Source organism: Oncorhynchus mykiss, chromosome 24 (assembly GCF_057628025.1).
Source record: "Oncorhynchus mykiss isolate SJ-2025 chromosome 24, ASM5762802v1, whole genome shotgun sequence".
NCBI classification, from domain to species: Eukaryota; Metazoa; Chordata; class Actinopteri; order Salmoniformes; family Salmonidae; genus Oncorhynchus; species Oncorhynchus mykiss.
The window spans coordinates 4,772,622-4,795,392 of record NC_143045.1 but is presented as its reverse complement, the minus strand read 5'-3'; the positions used below and the strand labels follow the sequence as shown (position 1 = coordinate 4,795,392).

Here is a 22,771-nt window from a genome sequence, read left to right as displayed (position 1 = left end):
CATGTTTCCTTAGACCGGACTAAAATAAATAGATTTACTGTTGTGGTGTAGGCATGACAATCACCTGCTTACAAAATGTAATGACCGCCACAGCCCTACTCTGGTATGCTACCGCCACGCTCTTACCATACAGAGCCAGAGTGAGGTAACAAGGACAGGGGAGGAAGGGGGAGAGAGATATAGACAGAGGGAGGATGGTAGTGGAAATGCAGAGGTCAGAGAGCGTGATGTCGAGGTCAACTTCCATCGCCTTCTTTGTTCTGAGAGCAGCTCTGGACCAGTTTCCTTTCCTCTGCAGCGACCGGGGTCAAACCAAACACTAGCACTTCCGGTGAACAGCTCATCTACATCCTGTCTTGAGCGACCATCTCCTGCTTCTACAGGACTATCCCATCTCACAATCATGACATATTGTTATTACATTTTCTTCCCCTCATCTCTCCCAGTCTTTTTCCACCTACAGTATATCAGACACCATCAAGTGATGTCCCAAACACAAACATGCCCACGATAAGCATTAAACTGAGAATGTGTGAACAGCTCTCGCTCTCTTCCTATCACTCATTCATCATGACAAACACACACACACAGAAGAGAGTGGCAGTTGGCTCCGGAGGCGTGTTGGCAAAGCATTTCCGACACGGGTCAGACTGATCCTCAGCCCAGATGTGGGGTTTGTATCAGGGTCTCATTGCCGCTGGCAACAAGCAGCCGTTTTTCCATAGGCCATCACTGGCTGCTGCCCTTTACGTCGCTATGGAGCTCGCTAGAACAAGGAGACGTGCCCACGCATGCTAACGCGCATTCATCATCTCAATACACACAACTCACTGGGCGGGAACAGAAACCTTACTCCGTATGGAGAGAGAGAGCGAGAGAGAGCGCGAGAGAGCGAGAGAGAGCGCGAGAGAGAGAGAGAGAGAGAGCGCGAGAGAGCGAGAGGGTGGAAGAGAGAGAGTCAAATCAGAGGAAAATAAGTGGGGGGGTGCAAAAGGAGAGGAGTACGGGGAAGATGTCTCAAAAGGGAATAGGAGTGTCAAAGGGGTGAGAGGGATGGAAGTAAAGAGGGAGGACAGAGGGAGAGACTGTTGGAAGACGAGTGGGGGTGGTGGGAGCGCCCTTACACAGACATTGAGGGGGGGCTGGAGGAAGGATAAGAGGATGTGAGAGGAGTCGGCAGCTCGGACAATAACGTAAGGCGGGTATGTATTTTTGGTATAGGGTGAGGATGTAGGTCTGATCCATAACGTCACTTATCCCCCTAACGCCCTGGACACCTTTAGTGTTACAATCATAGGGCCGTCCTCTGCCTCTCCTCCGTCACACTCAACAAAAGAGGGGGGCACAAGGAAGACACAGGCCCATGTACACATACAGACTAGAGGTCGGCCGATTAATTGGCATGGCCGATTAATTAGGGCCGATTCAAAGTTTCATAACAAATTGGTAATCTGCATTTTTAGATGCCGATTATGGCCGATTACATTGCACTCCATGAGGAGACTGCGTGGCAGGCTGACCACCTGTTATGCGAGTGCAGCAAGTTGCTAGCTAGCATTAAACTTATCTTATAAAAAAAACAATCAATCTTAACATAATCACTAGATAATATCATCAACCACGTGTAGTTACTAGTTTATCTAGCTTGTCCTGCGTTGCATACAAATGAACAGGCACCGCATTGATCATCATTGAATCACAGCCTACTTCGCCAAACGTGTGATGATTTAACAAGCGCATTCGCAAAAAAAAAAAGCCCTGTCGTTGCACCAATGTACCAAACCATAAACACTGTGTCACTTCTCTTGTGTTCAGTGCAAGCAGAGTCAGGGTATATGCAGCAGTTTGGGCCGCCTGGCTCGTTGCGAACTGTGTGAAGACCATTTCTTCTTAACAAAGACCGTAATTACATTTGCCAGAATTTGACATAATTATGACATAACATTGAAGGTTGTGCAATGTAACAGCAATATTTAGACTTTACTTTCTTCTCCAACACCAAATTGAACACGTTTCATTATTTATTTCAGACTAAATTGATTTAGTGTATTATATTAAGTTAAAATAAAAAAGTGTTCACTCAGTATTGTTGCAATTGTCATTATTCTAAATAATATATATATATATATATATATATATATATATAGAAAAACAATTGGGCAGATTAATCGGCATCTGCTTTTTTGGGTCCTTCAATAAATCGGCCAACCTCTAATACAGACACACACATCTGACCCGACTAAGTTTACTTCACAGAAATAATAAGTAATACCGTAATAAGTCAATTGGAGCTCATCGCAGTAAAAGTGTTGGTACGTGTTGAACAACAGGCTCTGGACACGAACACCATTGAATGTCACGATGCCGTAACGAACAAAAACATGAATGTCACTGGCAACATCATCCTTCAAATAGCCTACGTGACTTAGAAAACTGGACGGCACACTTAAGTTGGAGTCGGAGTGTGTGTGTCAGTGTGTGAGTTAGAGCAGAACGGGGTTTCACAGTGAGAATATTCCCATTTATTGCTAGTGTTTCTCATGTAAAACATTTGGGTGTGTCGCCATCTGAGTGTGTGTGTGTGTGCATATTTTTGTGCATGCCTTTATTTATTCATGCGTGTGTGTGTGTGTGTGTGTGTGTGTGTACACTGACTCCATAGTGAGAGTGTAATCAGAGGATGTGGCTAAGGGCTGTGCGTTGTGTTGCTGCAGTGGGTTCCTCCTCCCACCCGGTGCACACAGAGAGAAAAAAAAGAGCTGAGCTTGTTCTAATTTCCTGCTCTGTGATATCGATCTGAAGGAGGGAGCTATAGGGCAGAAAATTACCACTACCCCTGAACACAGAAAGAGACATTGGCATCACACAGGAGAGCGAGCGAGAGAGCGAGAGAGCGTGTAAGGAAAAGAGACAGGGGTATAGAAAATCTAAGCAGATGAGGACAGTGGGTCGAGAGAAGTGACTAAAAGAAAGAGACTAGATGGAGAGAGGGTCAAACAAGGACACAAGGGAATCTGCAGGGGAAGAGAGGAGGGGAAATTGTGGATTAGGTGAAAAAGAGAGGGAGGCAGGCAGGAGGGAAACCAAGGAGCTGGTGTGAGTGTGTGTGTGTATGTGTGTGTGTGTGTGTGTGTGTGTGTGTGTGTGCGCCACTCCACTCTGCCCCCTTGTGGTAGCTATATGCACTCAGGTAGGCAAGGGTGGCAGCGAGCGCCTCGCTGGCGCCCTGACTCAAGTGCGTATCTCTGGCCCAGTTACCCGCACATGACAGCGCAGAGGGCGTCTGACTTTAATCCCTGTGTGGGAAAGGTTTAAAATCAGACAAGAGATTACCCAGGAATGCACTGCCAAGAATGTCAATAAGGCATGTCATGGCTTTTGCATCCTCACACAAACACAACACGCAGAATACTGTGATCTCGATTTAGCATTCTACAGTCAACGCTCTCATTCGCGTCATGGAATCAGTTTCCTGCTAGAGTGTCAAATATGTTCCATATAATAACTCCCCTGTGTATTCAGACCTGTCACTTCAACCACCTTCCCGAGACACACACCACACCACACACACACACCTCTTAGGGGGCTTGAGTAACAGCTGATGTTAGGCTGAGCGACATGCCCCTTGTGGGCCCAGGGCAGTGAGGTATTATGGGGGGGGGGGGCATTAGAGGGTGGCAGCAGGGTTAACTGAGCACAGGCCCATCTGTGCACCCAGTTCCACAAACAGAGAAAGACAGAGAGAGACAGAGAGAGAGACAGAGAGAGACAGAGAGAGACAGAGAGAGACAGAGAGAGACAGAGAGAGACAGAGAGAGACAGAGAGAGACAGAGAGAGAGAGAGAGAGAGAGAGAGAGACAAACAGAAAGATACACAACGATCAAGGAACCTGTGCCAGGTTCATCTGCTCCACACACACTGTCAAACTCTTTCACACATCAATGTTCACGTGCATGCACACACACACACAAACCCAGAAGCACTGCATAAAACTATCCCTCGTACAGAACTAATGCCACACAGCACAACGAACACTGCTCCCAGGAGGTTTTCAATACAACAGAGGCCGCTTCCCAAATAATACCCTATTCCCTACATAGTGCACTACTTTTGCCCAGGGCCACTGCTGACTGTCACTATGGCCTCCTACAGCGCCACAGGCAAACACGAACAGCAGAACAATTCCAACAGAGAGAGAGAGAAGCAGAGGGGAAGAGAGAGAGACATCCTGCGCTCTTATCACAGGAACAGGCACAGCTCTGACTTAGAGAAAACTACAGAAGCTTCCTCAGGGGAGAACCACAGTCCCACCAGAAACTACTGATAAAACACTGACTGGGGATTGATAAGAGAGGGAGAGGAATAGAACGAGATAAAGAAGGAATGGAAAGGTAGAGTTATGTGGGCTGAAAGTGAAAGCTGTGAAAAGCAGAAAGAGAGAAAGAGAGCAAGAAAGAGAAAAAAAATGCAAAAACCTTAAAGAAATTGAGAAACCTGTCCAACCAAAAACAGAGACCCAGCAAACGTGAGCCTACGCCTTCACTATGTTGAATCACTAAAACAATACACTACAGAAAAAGAAGGAACAGCACGTCAGAAATCAGCTCGATGTCATTGAAGAATCCACAAACTAACCACTTCTGTGAAAATACTAAACAAACACAAAGAGTAATTGTACATTTCCTCAGTGAAAACAATGTCCTGAGCAAACGTCAAATTGGCTTTTTACCAAATTATCGTACGACAGACCACATATTCACCCTGCGCACCCTAATTGACAAACCAAAACAAAGGCAAAGACTTCTCATGCTTTGTTGATTTCAAAAAAGCATTCGACTCAATTTGGCATGAGGGTCTGCTATACAAATTGATGTAAAGTGGTGTTGGGGGAAAAAACACATGATATTATAAAATCCATGTCCACTGCTGTTAAAATAGGCAAAAAAAAACATTTATTTCCACAGGGCCGTAGCTTAAGCCTCACCCTTTTCAATATATATCAACGAATTGGCGAGAGCACTAGAACAGTCTGCAGAAGCCGGCCTCACCCTACTAGAATCTTTAGTCAAATGTCTAAATGTTTGCTGATGATCTGGTGCTTCTGATCCCAACCAAGGAGGGCCTAAGGCAGCACCTAGATCTGTTCCCAACCAAGGAGGGCCTACAGCAGCACCTAGATCTGTTCCCAACCAAGGAGGGCCTACGGCAGCACCTAGATCTGTTCCCAACCAAGGAGGAACTACGGCAGCACCTAGATCTGTTCCCAACCAAGGAGGGCCTACAGCAGCACCTAGATCTGTTCCCAACGAAGGAGGGCCTACAGCAGCACCTAGATCTGTTCCCAACCAAGAGGGCCTACAGCAGCACCTAGATCTGTTCCCAACCAAGGAGGGCCTACAGCAGCACCTAGATCTGTTCCCAACCAAGGAGGGCCTACAGCAGCACCTAGATCTGTTCCCAACCAAGGAGGGCCTACAGCAGCACCTACAGCAGCACCTAGATCTGTTCCCAACCAAGGAGGGCCTTCTGCACTGATTCTGTCAGACCTGGGCCCTGACAGTAAATCCCAGTAAGTCGCCAGGACCACAAATACAAATTCCATCTAGACACCGTTGCCCTAGAGCACACAAAATAACTATACATAGCTTGGCCTAAACATCAGCGCCACAGGTAACTTCCACAAAGCTGTGAACGATTTTAGAGACAAGGCAAGAAGGGCCTTCTAAGCCATCAAAAGGAACATAAAATTCTACATACCAAATAGGATCTGGCAAAAAAATACTTGAATCAGTCATAGAACCCATTGCTCTTTATGGTTGTGATGTCTGGGGTCCGCGCACCAACCAAGAATTCACAAAACGGGATAAACACCAAATTGAGATTTTGCATGCAGAATTCTGCAAAAAAATATCCCCGGTGTACAATGTAAAACACCATATAATGCACGCAGAGCAGTATTAGGCCGATACCCGCTAATGATCAAAATCCATAAAAGAGCCAATAAATTCTACAACCACATAAAAGGAAGTGTTTCCCAAACCTTCCATAACAAAACCATCACTTACAGAGAGATGAACCTGGAGATGAACCTTAAGAGTCCCCTAAGCAAGCTGGTCCTGGGGCTCTGTTCACAAACACAAACAGACCCAACAGAGCCCCAGGACAGCAACACAATTAGACACAACGAACTCATGAGAAAACAAAAATATGATTACTTCGACACATTGGAAATAACTCACAACAGAGCAAACTAGAATGCTATTTGGCTTTAAACAGAGAGTACACAGTGAGAGAGAGAATTCCTGACCCAAACTTAAGGAAAGCTTTGACTATGTACAGACTGAAGTGAGCATAGCCTTGCTGTTGAGAAAGGCCGCCAAAGGCAGAAATGGCTCTCAAGAGAAGACAGGCTATGTGCTCACTGCCCACAAAATGAGGTGGAAACTGAGCTGTACTTCCTAACCTCCTGCCAAATGTATGACCATATTAGAAATATTCCCTCAGATTACACAGATACACAAAGAACTTGAAAACGAACCCAATGTTGATAAACCCCCATATCTCCTGGGTGGACCACAGTGTGCCATCACAGCAGCAAGATGTGTGACCTGTTGCCACAAGAAAAGGGCAACTAATGAAGAACAAACACCATTGTAAATACAGCCCATATTTATTTCCCCTTTTGTACTTGAACCATTTGCACATCGTGACAACACGGTATATACACAGACACATATGACCTTTGAAATGTCTTTGGTCTTTTGGAACTTGTGTGAGTGTAATGTTTACTGTTCATTTTTATTGTTTACCATCTACTTCACTTGCTTCGGCAATGTTAACATGTTTCCCCATGCCAATGGGGGAGAGAAAAAGAGAGAGCGACAGAGAGAGAGAGAGAGAGAGAGAGACCTTGCTGATTTTGAGGCTTGCAGCCTTTGCTCTCTGAACAGTGCTATGGAATGAGCGCAGGAGTAAATCAATAAAGCCACCGTCTCCATCTATATGCCATTATATTGATCTCCTCAATAGTCTCAGTAATCAATAGCATCCACTCAGAACAACAATCCAGCCTCCGTGTAATGCGTGGAAGCTTACCCGTTGCCTCAATATATCGGATGCACTTGTCAATGAAGAGCGGGATGGGTCGGTCAGGTGTCACCACGTTGGCCAACGGCACGCCAAAGTAGTTGCTTTCTACTTTGGATATGGAATGCCTGGGCTTGGGCCGTGGTTTCTGAGAGAGAGAGAGGGGGAGAGAGAGATGAGAACGGTGTTATCCTTTCTGTTCATCACCCATCCAAGGCATCGATGGATTTTTAGGCCATAGATATGGACACAATTTTAAACACACACATTACCACACTTTCATTCTTTAACATGGGCATCGAACTGTATCAACCAGCATGGCACACATACGCACCCATGCAGTAGATTCTTCTCAAGGCCCACGCTGATAGGAATGTACGATTCCCATCTCTAGCTGTGGGTGTGATAACACATCTTCATTCCACTTTTCACCTCTCTATGTTTTTTTTGTCCTCTGCACTCTTTCCTCTCCGTTGTCATGCTCCCTTTCCACTACACTGCATTCCTCGAACATTGTCCCACCCGAAACACAATCATCGCTTCTAGTAAGCCGCTAACCTACTGCTGTTATCAGCATTTAATTTGATCTTATAAGCTACTTCTGTGCTGTTCAAGCAGTAACTCCACTTGTACGGTGCACTTAAATGGTGTTCTGTGGGAATGTGTTGCTGTCCCGAGAAGCGAGAGAGCAGAGCAGCATGATACTCTCAGAGAGAGCCTAGTCGCCTTGGCCGGGCCCTCTGCTCCAGTTACACCCCCCCCATTACTTTAGCCACCACCACTGACCTGTCCACCACCCTACATTCCCCTGGCTACAGTCACAACACAAAACTCTGCTCTGCTTTTTTTCTCCTTTCTACTGAGACAGGATGTGGCCAACGCTGAGAAGACAACAGACCTCTACCACACAAGGAAAATAAGACACGTCCTTAATAAAAAACACAAAAAAAAACACGAGACCAGGGTTCCATCAATGTCTCCCTCTCTCTCTCTGCAGTGCTAGCGGCATATTAGAAAGGAACTAGGAGATGCAGGAATTTAAATTATTCCACTTGTCGGCTGAGGAGGTTTTAAAAAGGCTGGGGAGAGGAAACGTTTCTGGCGTCTTGGTGGGGGGGGGGTGAACAAGAGAGAGAGAGAGAGAGAGAGACACCTCTGCCAAGTCAGCCGGCCACAGCCTGAGGTGAATGTATTTGAACAGGGAGAGGGTCAGTTAGTTTCCACTGTGTACTCACTGCTGAGGCGGCCAGGCAGACAAGACTGGCTGGTTCTACCCTGACCTCGGATCAGACTTACAGGGACACTCTCTGTTTATTATACTGACCAGGCTACAGCTGGTTCTATAGCGACCGTCACCAATAGAGTGACAGCTGATCTGGGAACCTGATGAACTTATGGCTCCCATTAAGTAATAAAGGCTTTAATGTACATGGAGCGGAGACACAGGCCCCAGATCAGCCCTAAGGCTGTGCTCTGCAGTCTGGGTCGCCATCTTAGTCCCCAGTAAGTGGTTTTGTTTTATTTGTTTTGGTGGCTTAAATTAAGTTCCCCCTATACTGGTTCCGCCAACAAAATTCACGCTAGATTTGTGATGTTAAGGAGCATCGTTCAGGACATACAGTATACAACTAAACACGTGTACAGTTTATGGGGTAGAGAGACATCACTACTGTGTGTGAAAACATAAAATCTCCCCGTCCTCCCTACTGACACCCATGGTAATTATCACCCACACACAGCCAGACAGGGTGGTTTGTGTCTCTCTCCCCCAGCCAGTCTAATCATATACACTGCCTTTGCTCCCACTTAGGTGGCACTTTACGTGTCAGCCTCTCTGTGTGAACGAGAGGTATGGCAGGCAGATAAGATGGACGGTGTTGGGTCAAATGTTTCACCGCAGAGTCTGAGGGGGGGAGGGGAGGCTGACGCCCATGTATGAGTCCTATATTCACTGTATTCCCGCTTCATCAGCAGGAAGGTAAAGAGAGAGAGAATCGGGGAATGAGGGAGGGAAGGAGAATGTGTGGGAGGAGAAAATAAACCCAGGGCATGTCCCACTAGTCTCTGGGCATGTTTTGGTGCCGCACAGTTGGATCACTCGGCTGCCAATCGCTCTCTATTCACTTAATGAACAGCCCACCTCGAAACAGAGCATTTCATAAAGCCATTGGGTCTACTCTGCACAGATCTACTTGTTTTTAAAAACAAGCCACACTATGGGATTGCAGATAGGGCTGTGGAAGTAACAGGTTTGTAATTTGTAATGAGTGAGTGGGTTAGAACCAGGGCTGCTTTAATCCAGGATAAAACAAAACTGCTGTACAGAGAGACAGTGTGGAGGGGGAGAGGGGGCGGTATAATAATTCTCTTTTTACTGTAGTTAATGACCTCATTCGGGTGACCAGTGAAAGAAATGTCAAACTAAGCCGGCAAAAATGTACCTTCGGTTTTACCGGCGTTCGTGTCAAATTATAATGAGCCGTGTCAGCACGGATTCCAAGTTTGAGAATTGTGTCCGTTTGGGGTATAATGGACAGCACACACAAACACTGACAAACACACACACAGGCATATGAAGGGAAACATTACACACATACACAACTAGCCATAGCCTGAGCGTACACTGTGCTCCCGATTCATTAAAACAGTTTCTCCTGAGCTGGGTGACTTCAATAGCTGGAGTTTCTCTGCTTCCACCCATGATTGGGCTAGTTTGGAGGACCACTGCAAAGCAAGAGAAAAGTAGGCCCACACAGCGAGAGAAGGCAAGGCTGATTTAAAGGGCCTGGAAGGAAACCCAGACCCTCTATAGCAAGTCAGACTCCAATGAGATGGAGCAGAGACAACACAGAAAACCTGTACATAGCTCATGCACTCACACAGGTGAGGGAATACACACGCCAATAAACACTGAACAGTGCATTAGGAACACTGTTGCTAGGTAACTTTGATAAAAAGGTGGTAGGTGAAGACAAAACCCCATTAAAACAGATGAAAATCATCAAAGTCTATAATAGATTGATCGAGATTGTATATGAAGTCAGCCATAGGGTGAAATCTAAATGAGTCACAGCAGTTTCTCTCTTTCTCGAGGTGCTCTATATACAGTATGTGACCGGTATAAATAATAAAAACTGAAAGTGTGAAACCTGATGTGATGTTGATGAACAATACACACATACACAAAACAGACACTGGAGCACATACCTTGGTGTTTCTGCGCAGGCTTCTGAGAATGTTCCTCCTCTTGGGGTCCTCGCCCTCCTCGTTAATGGAGTTGTCCCCTTTGTGCGCCCCGCCCAGCTCCTCTGGTGCTTTGGGAGGCCCCAGCTCGTCGTCACTGCCGATGGAGAAGCTAGTGCGGAAGCTGCTGAACTTGCCCAGGCGTTTCGAGCGGTCGCGGTACAGCCGCGGCTTCACCCCCAGAGCAGACATCTTCCGCCTCCGCTCCAGGGAGCTGCTGTCAGCCTCGCTATCCGAGCCATTGCCCCCGCCGTTAGAATGCTTGTTGGCGTTGCGGATGGTGATGATCTTGCCCTGAGTGCTGTCGTGGGGCACCGAGTAGATGCTCTCCTCCTCTGTGGGCCGCTGTTTGGTCACGGCATCCACGGGCTCGGCGTAGTCCGAGGGGTCGTAGCCACCGTCGCTGCCCGGCGCCCAGGTGACAGCAGGGGGTAAGGAGCGACGGTTGGTCCCTTGCTGGTCCATGTAGGGCCCCAGGTTGACTTTCCGTATGGTGGGCTTGGGCCGCACCTGGGGGGGGACCTTGTTGTTGAGCTTGCTCTCGAAGGTGCTGATCTCGGAGATGACTGAGAAGGCATCGCTGGACTCCAGGTCGGGGAGCTTGAAGCCCCCAAGGTGGGAGGTGAGGGTAACGTCAGGGTAGGGAGGCGAGGGCTCCACATCCTCTTCAGAGTCTAGCAGGGTGTTGATGGGACTGGGGGAATTGCAGCGGGCCGGGCTCATGCTCTCAGTGGTGCAGGCCTCTGCTACATTATCGTACATGTGTGTGGCCTCCACTATGGTGCGTTTCTCCACAACCTCCTTCAGGAAGGGCTGGAAGAGGTCTATCCTGTGCAGGCCTCCCACCACCCCTCCAGGCCCACACACTACTGTGTTAAACCTGGCCTCGATCTCCCGGGCCAGCTCCTCCCCCTGGCTCACCTGCTCCCTGGCCGCCTCAGAGTCCGACAGCTCAGCCTGGCTCTCCCCCACCGCAAGCAACTGCACGGGAATGATGTCCTGCACCTCGCACAGGAACGCACAGAGGGTCTCCATGGACGCCTTGCGCCTGGCAGAATACACGGCAATGTAGCCGTGCACCAGCCGGCTTTTCCGTAGGGCAAATGAGGAGTGGAAGGAGAGCAGGGAGAGGTCGATGGTGTGCCTCTGGGCCCCCACCGTGAGCTCTAGGAGCACGGACGTGCCACTGCTCAGGCTGGAGGCCGGCCGACAGTGCTGGGGCAGCAGGAGGGGCGAGAGGAGCTGCTCCACGTCATAATCGTCGCCACACATCAGGCACATGACTATCCGCAGGTCTGTCTCGGGGATGGGCTGGGAGTGAGAGTCTCTGAAGGAAGGGGGTAAAGGAGGGGAGCTGCTGCCTATGCTCCCAGGGGGCCTACGGCATTCTAACAGACCTTTTAACACCTGGTTGATCTGCTTTTCGTTCACATTGCGTCCATAGCCCACCCCAGGGGAGGCGGGGTCTAGATAACCACACTGTAGCTTCCCAGCCACCTGCTGCCCCTGGAGGATAAGTGTGTGGGCCGTTTCCCCCCCAATGTCCCTGATGGACCCTACTCCCCGTTTGGTGACTAGGAGCAGGTTCATGGGCAGCTGAAATAGACTGTTTTCCCTTCGGCCTAGCGTGGACTCTCTGAGCTTCTCAATGCTCTCCACAATGTAAGATAGTGACTCCTTAGAGTTGTAGAGACACAGGACGCCATGGGGGGTGAAGGTAGGCGTGTGGAAGGAATTGACCGGCAGACGCACGTTACCCTCTATGGGCCGGAGGGACAACTCATACATTTTCCCATCCAGCACGTACCGGTCATCATTGGTGCACAAAGCCCTGATCTCATTGGCCAGTTCTCTCCCCAGGCCATCTTTACCCAGAATGACCAGGTTTATGCGATCTGCGTTCCCGTCGCCCGGTTTATGGCTATCGAAGAAGGAGTATCGAGTGGGGAACTTGGAGGCTAGAACCTGTTCAATCTTACAGTCCACACAGTGTGGGCTATTTGGGCAGGTCTCCTTGGTGGGGTGGTAGACAAAGTGGATATGCTTGAGAACCAAAGCGTCCCTCTCTGCCTGCAACTTCTGCAGGGCCTTGAACCTTTGCTCCTCCCCTAACACCTCCTGGATGGCCCCCATCTTCTCCTTACTGGGCTTGGCGTCTACCTCTAGCTCATAGAAGAGCTCTGAGTACTCCAGCAGCAGCTCTTGGAAGTCCTCCTTGGCTCGGTCAATGATCTCCTTCTGGTGCCTGTTGTAGATGTCTAGGTACTCTGGTTCCTCGAGCCACTGATAGAAGTCTTCATTCATGATGAAGCTGCGTGCCTCCTCCCAGGGTTTGCCTGCTGTGATGAAGGGAGAGGCACTGAGCTTCTCCTTGAACTCCCACCTCATCTCCGCCCGTTTGCGCTCATTTTTCAGGTGCTCCAGGTGGCTCTCGTAAATCGTCTCAGCCACCGGGGTCTCCAGGAGATCCTGGGGAATCCTCTCATCCTCCATGTTGTCTATGTGTGGGGTGGTCTCCCAGGGGGTGTCATCCAACACAACGAACCAATGGGAGAAGTCTTGCTTGGTCTCCAGAACCTTCTGGACCCCGGACCAGCTCAGGTGGTCGATCTCATCCAGCTCAGGGACTAGGGAACCCAGTGCCTGAGGCAGGGTGCTGAGATAGGCCCTCCGCCTTCGCTCAATGTGTTCTTGTTTGAGCCTGTGGACGTGCTGCTGGAAGAGCTTCTTGGCTTTAGCAGTGCCCTCCAGGAAGACATACTCCTTGTACTCTGAGGAGGTCTGCATGCGCCGGTTTATGTTGGGCCACGTCTCATTGTGGTTCTTCACGATGCGGCTGACCAGCCACTCATAGCGGTCTTTAGCCGAGGCGATCTGCTGGCTCTGTTGCTTCAGGGCCTCAAAGTAGGGGATGATCTTGGGTTTGCCCCGGCCCTTGTCTATCAGCTGCACCAGGGTGAGGAAGGCCAGGTCTACGTTGACGTTGGAGCGTGCTGACGTCTCCACCACCTGGAGGTTCTTCTTGGCCAAGGCAAAGGTGTGAGAGTCCTTGATGTAGCGCTCCACCCCCTCGTCGCACTTGGTGAGCACCAGAACCACTGGCTTCTTGTTCTTGGCTAGCTGGTTGTAGAGATTAGTGATGAACTTCATCTGGTCGTCAAAGTTGCGGTTCATGCCCCTGCTGACGTCCACACAGAGGAGGAAGCCATCCACCATTAGCTTCCCCTCTGGCATCTGCTTCTGCTCAAAGTCCTGCTCCAGCCCTAGCTGGTCCGTGCAGAAATACATCAACTTCTCTGCAGAGGCCAGCTTGTTGGAGGCAGCCCTCTTGATGTAGGGCTGGAGTGCTGTGGAACGGTGTGGCTGGAACGTCTGGTCATCAATGAACTCTGTCTGCTCCACCACATGCATCCTGCACTCCGGCCCCTCCTCCAGCACCCGCCCCGTTTCCCCCCAGAACAGGAAGTGGTCATTATTCACCACACGTCCCCCGAAGTCGCTGGTGCTTAGCACGGAGGTGTGGTCCAGGTAAAAGTCGTCTGCGCTGGGACGGACGAAGCGGTTGCACAGGCAGGACTTGCCCACACCACACTGCCCCTTCTCCTTCTCTGTGCCGGACAGGCCCACCACGACCAGGTTGTAGGTGGGCGCCTTTGCATCTTGCTTTTTTGCCATCATCATCGAACGCAGACACTCATCCTGCCATGCCCACAAGCTCTAGGGAGGCTGCCGGGCGGTCTTTCCATGCAAAGATTCTTACTGGCCTTGGGTCTGACCCTACAAGAGAAGGAGAAAGAGGGAACAAATATATAAATAATGAAGACTGTGGGAAAGATTCAAGTCATTATTTGGAGGGTGTTCCATGTCTCATTTAAATTCCCACATCGTTGCTGTGTGATGTTAATGTTTAATCTGTGACCCCATTTCACCGCTGAAAGTTTCCTGAAGAGATTGGGGTCAGAAAGCTGTTGGAATGCTACACCTTACTTAAGACAACTGCAGTACAGTCACTATTAACTGACGCATTCCTTCACATTTAACCTCTTTTTGACATTCTACTACCCAGCATCCTTAAAGTAGTTTCCTTATGGCTTGTTTGAAAAACGTACAAAGCAGAACCTTATGTAACGATACATAATTCTCTCACATCTAACAGTGTTGTCTAAGCCAGCAGCAGTTCTAAAATACGTGATGATATAGTTCGCGCAAACACACAAATCCACAGACAGAGACAGAGAGACCCTAATTGGGCAACTAGGGAAGACCAACTGCCTTTTAAAAGGCTGCATTGAATGTTGGCTGCTTTCCTCTATATCAAAAAAAAAAGTGTGTGTTTTCTTCTGGTCCCGAAAAAAATAAAAATAAAAGACTCCGCGGACAGACTGTAATCGCTAATTATGATCTCAAATTGCACGTCTCGTCACATTTGCCGAGATGTAATAGCGGTTCAATTTGGTATCCTGCCGTCTGGAGATATCACTTGCAGATGTTTCTTTCCATGCCCCGCACAATGTTCTCAGAGCAAAAAAAGTTCACAGCCACACAACATATCCTATTGGCAGAACACAGGCCTACAAATCATAACTAGAGCTACAATGGGTAGAACTGAATGAGGGAGATAACATTCATGCCGTTTCGATAGGCAGGCCCTTTCTAAGCAGTCAGGCTCGCATAGACAAAGGCCCAAAGCACTAGACAGCTGTGTACAGTAAAAAAGACCCCACACCCAGTTTACGGTAATTCATCCATGTATTTAGTAAACACATTTAAAACCACTGTTGATGAATGAATGGGGCTTTTGAGGCAGGGTTTAGAGAATACGAAATACCCACTGAATTGATTTAGTCAGAGAGTCAGTATGAAGAGAGAACTCTCTGCAGAGAAAGAAAAGAGTTCAAAGTCCATCTCTCTCTCACACACACACAGAGACAGACAAATCCAGACACTGTAGATAATATATACACACACACACCACGACCACAGGTAGGACGGTTGTAGGTTTAATAGTAGAAAGGGGACAATAATATAAGGGATTCAAAAGTTACTGTGCAAAGCTAGTTCCATCTACCCAGACTCTGTTGACTGTAACACTACAGCAGCGCACGCCTACTACAGTAGGTGCATCACCAAGTGGCAGCACAAAAGAGATCCATATCAAAAGGAATGTCTTGTGTTTTGATATTTGCAGAGTAAAACATGCATCAAAAAAAAAGGGGGGGGGGGGGGGGGGGGGGCTGAGAGATCCAGTACACAGTCTGTGTAACGAAGGGAGTCTGTGCCTGGGCTGCAGGTCGATAGCGGGCTGGTTGGTGATAAGACCTGGGCACCCATGGTTAATTCATTGCTCTACATCCCGCTGCAGGGCTCTGGACTGGCCAGCAGTGATTAGCCGGAGATCAATGAGCCCTTCACATAGAAAAGAGAGCAGGAGAACACTTTTTTTTTTCTTTTTTCACATTTTAGTCATTTTGAAGACACTCTTATCCAGAGCGACTTACAGTAGTAGTGCATTCATCTTAAAGCTGGAATCCTTAAAATGGTGAAACGGCCACGTCCGTTTACATCCTTGCACGCGAGATTGCAGTGCGTATTGTGCGCTGTGTTTTTCGGGAAATGCAGCACAACAATCCTCAGCTCGGCAACAAAAACAATAACAGTGGTGGGGGGGGGGGGGGGGCCTGCGGCGCTGTTTCCCCCCTACTGTGGATTACATATTTAAGACCGCTTGGTGAGACAACCACATATCACAGTCGTAGTAAATACATTTCTCCGCAATAAAGAAGTTAACAGCAAAGACAGTGCTCGTTGGAAAAGACAAGTGAATTTAATTGTGTTTATATACGTTTTGGGAAGATGGGCAGGGACTCTGCTGTCCTAGCGTCAGGGGAAGCTTGTTCACCCATCGGGGTGTGCCAGGACAAAGAGCTGACCCCGTAGGGCTTGGACGGCCAAGAGACCAGAGGTGGCAGAACGGAGTGCTCGGTTTGGGGTGTAGGGTTTGAACATAGCCTGAAGGTAGGGAGGGGCAGTTCCGCTTGCTGCTCCGTAGGTCAAGCAGCCAGTGGAGTGTACTTCCTGAAATGCAGGGCTGGGCATTGCCTCAGTCTCCTTGGTCCCCTTAAAAAGGCGCTGCATGGTCATTCCAATGTCTTCATTGGCTGTGCAGTATTTACGGTGATACAGCCTCTGCAGAAGTCATGGAATTCATCATTTCTGCGCTTCGTGGAGCAGCACAAAGCTGTTGTGAAGAAAGTTGTCAAGGAAGTGAGTTTGGGTTTATACAGGACCTCCGCCCTCACCTACCGCCAACCAATCGGGTCAATGTGGAGCAATGATGAGTCCTCCACAGCGTTTCAAAATTTGGGGAGGTGCACAGCGATGCGATACGGAGCTCAATTTGGCTTCTGCATGCCTCCGGAGGCTACGCAATTGCGTCATACTCTCCATACGGAGCCTCCGACCACATTTTCAGGTCAAGCATAATTTGGCATTTAGCCATGCCCACAGCAGGGCCGTGCTCAGTTGATAGAATGTTCGACAATACTGACAGGGCATAGAAATTGAGAGCATAGACAAATGCATTCCATGTGGAATAAAGAGCCACAACCATTCTATATTTGATCCGACCTCCAGTACAATGCTATTATCATCGCCAGCGGGGTTAACTGGACCTTTACCGCAACACGGACCAGCTCCAGTCCAGACTGCCGAGTACCCGTCTCAATTAGTTCCATATTAAACCGCTTTGAGCTGAGCCTAATGATAGGCTACTGGACAACAATGCTCCCCTGCCTTCATCATCCTTGCCTGTCTATTTTACCCCTTGAACTGGTTCAGATCAGAGGCATCAGAACCCATTAGATAGACAACCGTCATTCCATTAGATGTACAGTATTCATCAGTCACTCATGTTGTTATGTTACCACTGGTAATAGTATAATTCACACAGATGACAATTTCTGGGCTGACCTGTTCCACTGTGTGTGGTAAACAGGTGGCCACGGAACACCATCATGCAAATCTTGGCATGTAGAAAAATTAAAAAGGTAGGCTATGGTAAATATAAACAGGGATCTGAAAATGGTTCGCTACACGAGGGAGTTGCTATTGGTATGTTTTACAGTAGGGCAATTTAGCGCAATTCCACGATAATGGAATTGCGCTGAAACTCAAGATTTTTCACTTAAAATGTATGCCATACAAAAAACATTGAACTAACCACACAACTGTACGCACAAAGGGTACTTATCAATTGACACTTAACATTTCACAAAAACACATTTACTGAAAGAGCTGTGTAGACGCAAAGTTTGGTAACAGAATGGCAAAAATCTCACTCAGTTTGTGTGTCCACGTTTTCCAAAAATGAAATATCGGCTTCGAATGAAAGATGTCTGCGGAAAGAATGAGATGGCAGCTATGACATGACACCTTGACTTTGAAAAAAATAGATTTTGGTTATTGAACTACAGTAAGTGAAGTGGATTTAAACCCGGTAACGGAATTGCGTTAATGAAATTTCATCACGGGTCCCTGATCTGTAAAATTATGGATATGAATGTCATTCTCTTCAGGTGATGTATCCTACACAAGAAAGGTACAAATATGCTTGCTATATCTTCCTTTTGAAATGTGGGTAATATTCTACACACTGGCTATTATTTGAAATGAGCCCCGCCCCAAAACAAGACCAAATTTGGTTGGTCCGAACCGGACTAAATCAAATCATAGATTTCAGACATCAAAGTACAGCTCAGAGTACAGTACAGGGCTTTAAATGAACCTTTTTAGCCACTCGTCCTTCGGAAAAGTAGGAGAGATTTTGGACTATTTTTTGACTAAAAAAAGTGGCTTGTCCCCCCCCCCCCAAAAAAAACAGGTCTGTGACACCATGGACCAAAAAGGTGACATAATTGTGTTGTTACCTTCATTACTATCACTAGTATTGAAATGGAAGCCTGCTGCTCTATGATCTCATGTTTAATATGTCCTGAGCAAGGCACTTAACCACGCCCCCCCCTCAAAGTAAAATACTGCACTGATAAGTCTACTGTAGAAAACGCATGTGGTCCGTCAACCCTCCATCTAGAAAGCTACTGGGTGGGCAGGGCTTTTTTTTTAGAAAAACTCTGCTCAAACACACCAGAGTCAGCTTGTTGAGATCCTGTTGAGCGGCTGATATTTTTACAATGTTGTGTGTTCGAGCAGGACTGGAGCAAAAGCCTGCACACCCAGTAGCTCTCCTGGAATATCTTGGAGGATGGTTGGCCACCCTGCTACATTACAATTACAACCAAATACTTGTTATGTCTTTATAAAATAATTCCCCCATTCAATGAGCCAGGAATCAAATGGCTAAGGTGAGTGAGGTAGCTAACTAAGATGTTTGTCTATTTGTAAGGTTAAAATATTCAGTGTTCAGGGGAGATCTTGACAGCATAGGTTACTTTGTCAATTAGGCTATTCCAATACTTACATGGCCAATATTGAATAAAGGAGAATCCCAGCCAATTTTGAGCACTTTACTTATTTTTTACAACCGGAGTATTACAGCATTGTTTTCATCAACTGCGCGTTGGCCATTTGCGGTTATACACTTGTGCCAGTGGAATGATACATGCTAAAAGTCTAAATAGTTAGCTAGCGAGATAGCCAATTCAAAACATAGTGTAGTTTGGCTAGTTATGTACAGTAGTTAGTCTGTTGTATATCATTTTACCTGTTGTGCATCTCACTCACCATTACTTTCTCATTGCTGACCAAAAATGAGCTGTAACTGGGCAAATAACTAATCTAGCAATAATGAATAAACAAATGTTTAAAACGTGGCTATGCTCGCTTTGATCTCAGAAACACACCTCGCGACTGCATGATTGAAAGACCACTTATGCCTGTCAATGCAGGCCTACAATAATTATACTCCAATGCACTCTGCAGAGATTGGGTGGACCGTGAGCAAAACATCGCATCCGGAGGAGTAGCCCAATTGTTTGAGGGTCATTTTTTTTTTTTACTTGTCCAATCGAACAATTTAAATCTAGAAACTGCTTGTCCAACTACTTTAAAATTGTAATTATTTATTTTAATAAAAAAAAAAAAAAGTTTTCTGGTCCAATCGGACAAGCATTAATGTTGAGCCCTGCAGCACAGCAATATTCAGTAAAGTAGAGTATAGTTCAGTACAAATAATGTGCTCTAAATACAACTGTCGATATTAGTTGGCAGGGGTCTTCAACATTGTGTTTTGATGCATTTTTTTGTTACCTTTTAATACTTAAGCCAAAAAGACGCCATCAACGAAGTCAAAATGTGCGCATGAGAGTAGAGCATAAATTCACATAGACTGCATAGTGTATGCTAACATAATTGTCACTAGAATCGATCATAAACAGTTGTATTTGTTATGTTCGCTATGTAGCCCTTGTGAATTATTGTTGCGTGTTCCTTTTGTCTCACCTTACATGTCCTACAGGAGCCACCGTACCTGCCTCCTGTTATGCTGGCTCAAGAATGTGAGGCGAGTTGAGGCTAATACACCCTAGCAGTTTATAAAATAATTTAGCTAGTCTCGTTCCTTCTACATACAGTATTCTCTCTTGAACGGAGTTCCTCGCGTTTCCCAGCTATAGCCTGCCTAGGCTATATGCCTGTGCTCGAAATCAACCAAGGTAGGCATAAAGTTATTGTTTTTCAAATATGCATTATTGGCACTAGCAGCTAAACGTATCGACGCTAAATAAAACACTTAACTATACGTGTCACAATTCCAGATTTAAAAATGAACAAATATTCTATTTTCTGGCAAATTATCCGCTGACTTTACCAGCATTGCTTCGTGGAGACGTGAGGACAAACAGACTTGCTTTCTAATTTGAAGCGCCAACCAGCGTGTGAACGCTCGTTCACGTGCATAAAAATAAATTAAAGGTTTGTGCGTTATTCCGCTAGATATTTTCTAAGACCCCTTTACCATCTGTTTGATCAGAAATCAACGCCTTTACTTATTCCTTCATTTTGGGATGGAAAATGGTTGAAAAATATTTACATTTCTTAAAGATGGACTCTTGGCTTTCATTTGACATGCTCCTATAAAAAACGCCACATTGGTGCACATTGATCCTTTAACGTGGAAATGGCCAGTAGCAACATGCTGGAGTGCCATGGAAAAGGCTACATTAACAAATAACCACGACATCTGCAGTGACCACACAGATTAGCAATGACCCACATGAGCTAACCATGTAAACACACACACACACAATTTTATTTGTCACATACACGTGTTTAGCAGATGTTAATGTGGGTGTAGCGAAATAGCTCCAACAGTGTAGTAATATCTAACAAAGCACACAATCTAAAGTAAAGGAATTAAGAATATATAACTATTTGGATGAGCAGCAGAATTGGATACAGCATATACATCCAAGACGAGTAATGCAAAATATGTAAACATTATTAAAATGACTAGTGTTTCAAGTCTATGTATATTAGGGCAGCAGCCTCTAATGTGCTAGTGAAGGCTATTTAACAGTCTGATGGCCTTGAGATCGATGTTTTTCAGTCTCTCAGTCCCAGCTTTGATGCACCTGTACTGACCTCGCCTTCTGGATGATAGCGGGGTGATCAGGCAGTGGCTCGGGTGGTTGTTGTCCTTGATGATCTTTTTTGGCCTTCCTGTGTCATGGAGGGCAGGTAGTTTGCCCCCGGTGACGCGTGGGGCAGACCGCACCACCTTCTGGAGAGCCCTGTGGTTGCGCCGTACCAGGCCTACCAGTTTGAGGGTTTAAGGGGCCAAGCCGAATTCCTTCAGCCTCCTGAGGTTGAAGAGGCGATGTTGCACATTCTTCACCACACTGTCTGTGTGCACCATTTCAGTTTGTCAGTGATGTGCACGCTGAAGAACTTGAAGCTTTCCACCTTCTCCACTGTGGTCCCGTCGATGTGGATAGGGGCGTGCTCCCTCTGCTGTTTCCTGAAGTCCACAATCAGCACCTTTGTTTTGTTGACGTTGAGTGAGAGGTTATTTTCCTGGCACCACACTCCCAGGGCCACTCACCTCCTCCCTGTAGGCTGTCTCGTCATTGTTGGTAAATCAGGCCTACTACTGTTGTGTCGTCTGCAAACTTGATGATTGAGTTGGAGGCCTGCGTGGCCATGCAGTCATGGGTGAACAAGGAGTATAGCAAGGGGCTGAGAACACATCCTTGTGCGTCCCAAGTGTTGAGGATCAGCGAAGTGGAGGTGTTGTTTCCTACCTTCACCACCTGGGGGCGGCCCGTCAGGAAGTCCAGGACCCAGTTGCACAGGGTGGGGTTCAGACCCAGGGCCTCAAGCTTAATGATGAGCTTGGAGGGTACTATGGTGTTGAATGCAGAGCTGTAGTCAATGAACAGCATTCTTACATAGGTATTCCTCTTGTCCAGATGGGATAGGGCAGTGCGACGGCATCGTCTGTGGATCTATTGGGGCAGTAAGAAAATTGAAGTGGGCCTAGGGTGTCAGTTAAGGTGGAGGTGATATGATCCTTGACTAGTCTCTCAAAGCACTTCATGATGACAGAAGTGAGTGCTACAGGGCGATAGTCATTTAGTTCAGTTACCTTTGCTTTCTTGGGTACAGGAACAACGGTGGACATCTTGAAGCATTTGGGAACAACAGGCTCATTTGGGTCAGGTGTACGGCCTAAGTTAGCCTGGCATGTTGGTTCATGGCGAATTGAGGTTCCCCTCAGGTCTGAGGACCAGCCATACAGTTCAGCAGGCGCTCGGATATATGCTGCTAACATCTGCTTGACTTGTCCCAGCTGCCCGTTTCCTTGATAGCCAAAATGAGTGCGTGTTTGCACACACACACACACAGGTGTTTATTACTGCAACAATACTTGAGAGCGGGGGTATTTCAGCAATATTTTCAGAAACAACCTACGCAAGAACCACAAACACAGTTGTCATGCAATTTTTCCTGTTTTCCCGGGCTGCTCTTGTGACAGGCCTTGGAAAGGTGAAGTAAACAACTAAAACCAGCAGCATTTCATCTCAACTGTTGAGAGACCGTTAACAACAGAGACCAAGGAAAATAGTCCCTGACGCGTTAGCGTGCTAAATGACACAATAACTGCCATTGCCATAAACAATTCATAAAACGGTTCCTGGGTAAACAGCAACTATGAAATACATCAAACTACTGCCTTGAGGCTTTAGCCTTAACCTTACCCTGCAAGAGTACATACGACAAGATAGATTACCAAACTATCTGTAAAAGGGAAAGAATGTACAGCGCTAGCTATATACTATCCAGATTCAGTTTGTCCAGCCACAGACAGTGTTCCAGTGCCGCCTGAGGCCCTCGCTGTGTGTCTAGTGGGCATGTCCTGCCACACACTCACCGCTAGCCCCTGGCTGAAGGGAATAGGTTAGGGTCTACATTCCATCTACCTCCGAC

The 22,771-nt window shown here is 47.1% G+C and overlaps 1 protein-coding gene across 3 annotated transcripts in view; it reads right to left on the bottom strand.

Annotated features, from left to right (window-relative positions):
* The window catches only part of LOC110503497 (rho GTPase-activating protein 35), a 105,319-nt gene that overhangs the window by 26,404 nt on the left and 56,144 nt on the right, over positions 1–22,771 (bottom strand). For all 3 annotated transcript variants that reach the window (XM_036962193.2, XM_021581833.3, XM_021581832.3), the window contains exons 2-3: positions 10,295–14,107; positions 7,097–7,235 (exon numbers count right to left, since the gene is read on the bottom strand). In XM_036962193.2, coding sequence (XP_036818088.1) covers positions 7,097–7,235; positions 10,295–14,011 — 3,856 coding nt within the window. In that variant the 5' untranslated portion in view covers positions 14,012–14,107. The remainder of the gene's footprint in view (positions 1–7,096; positions 7,236–10,294; positions 14,108–22,771) is intronic.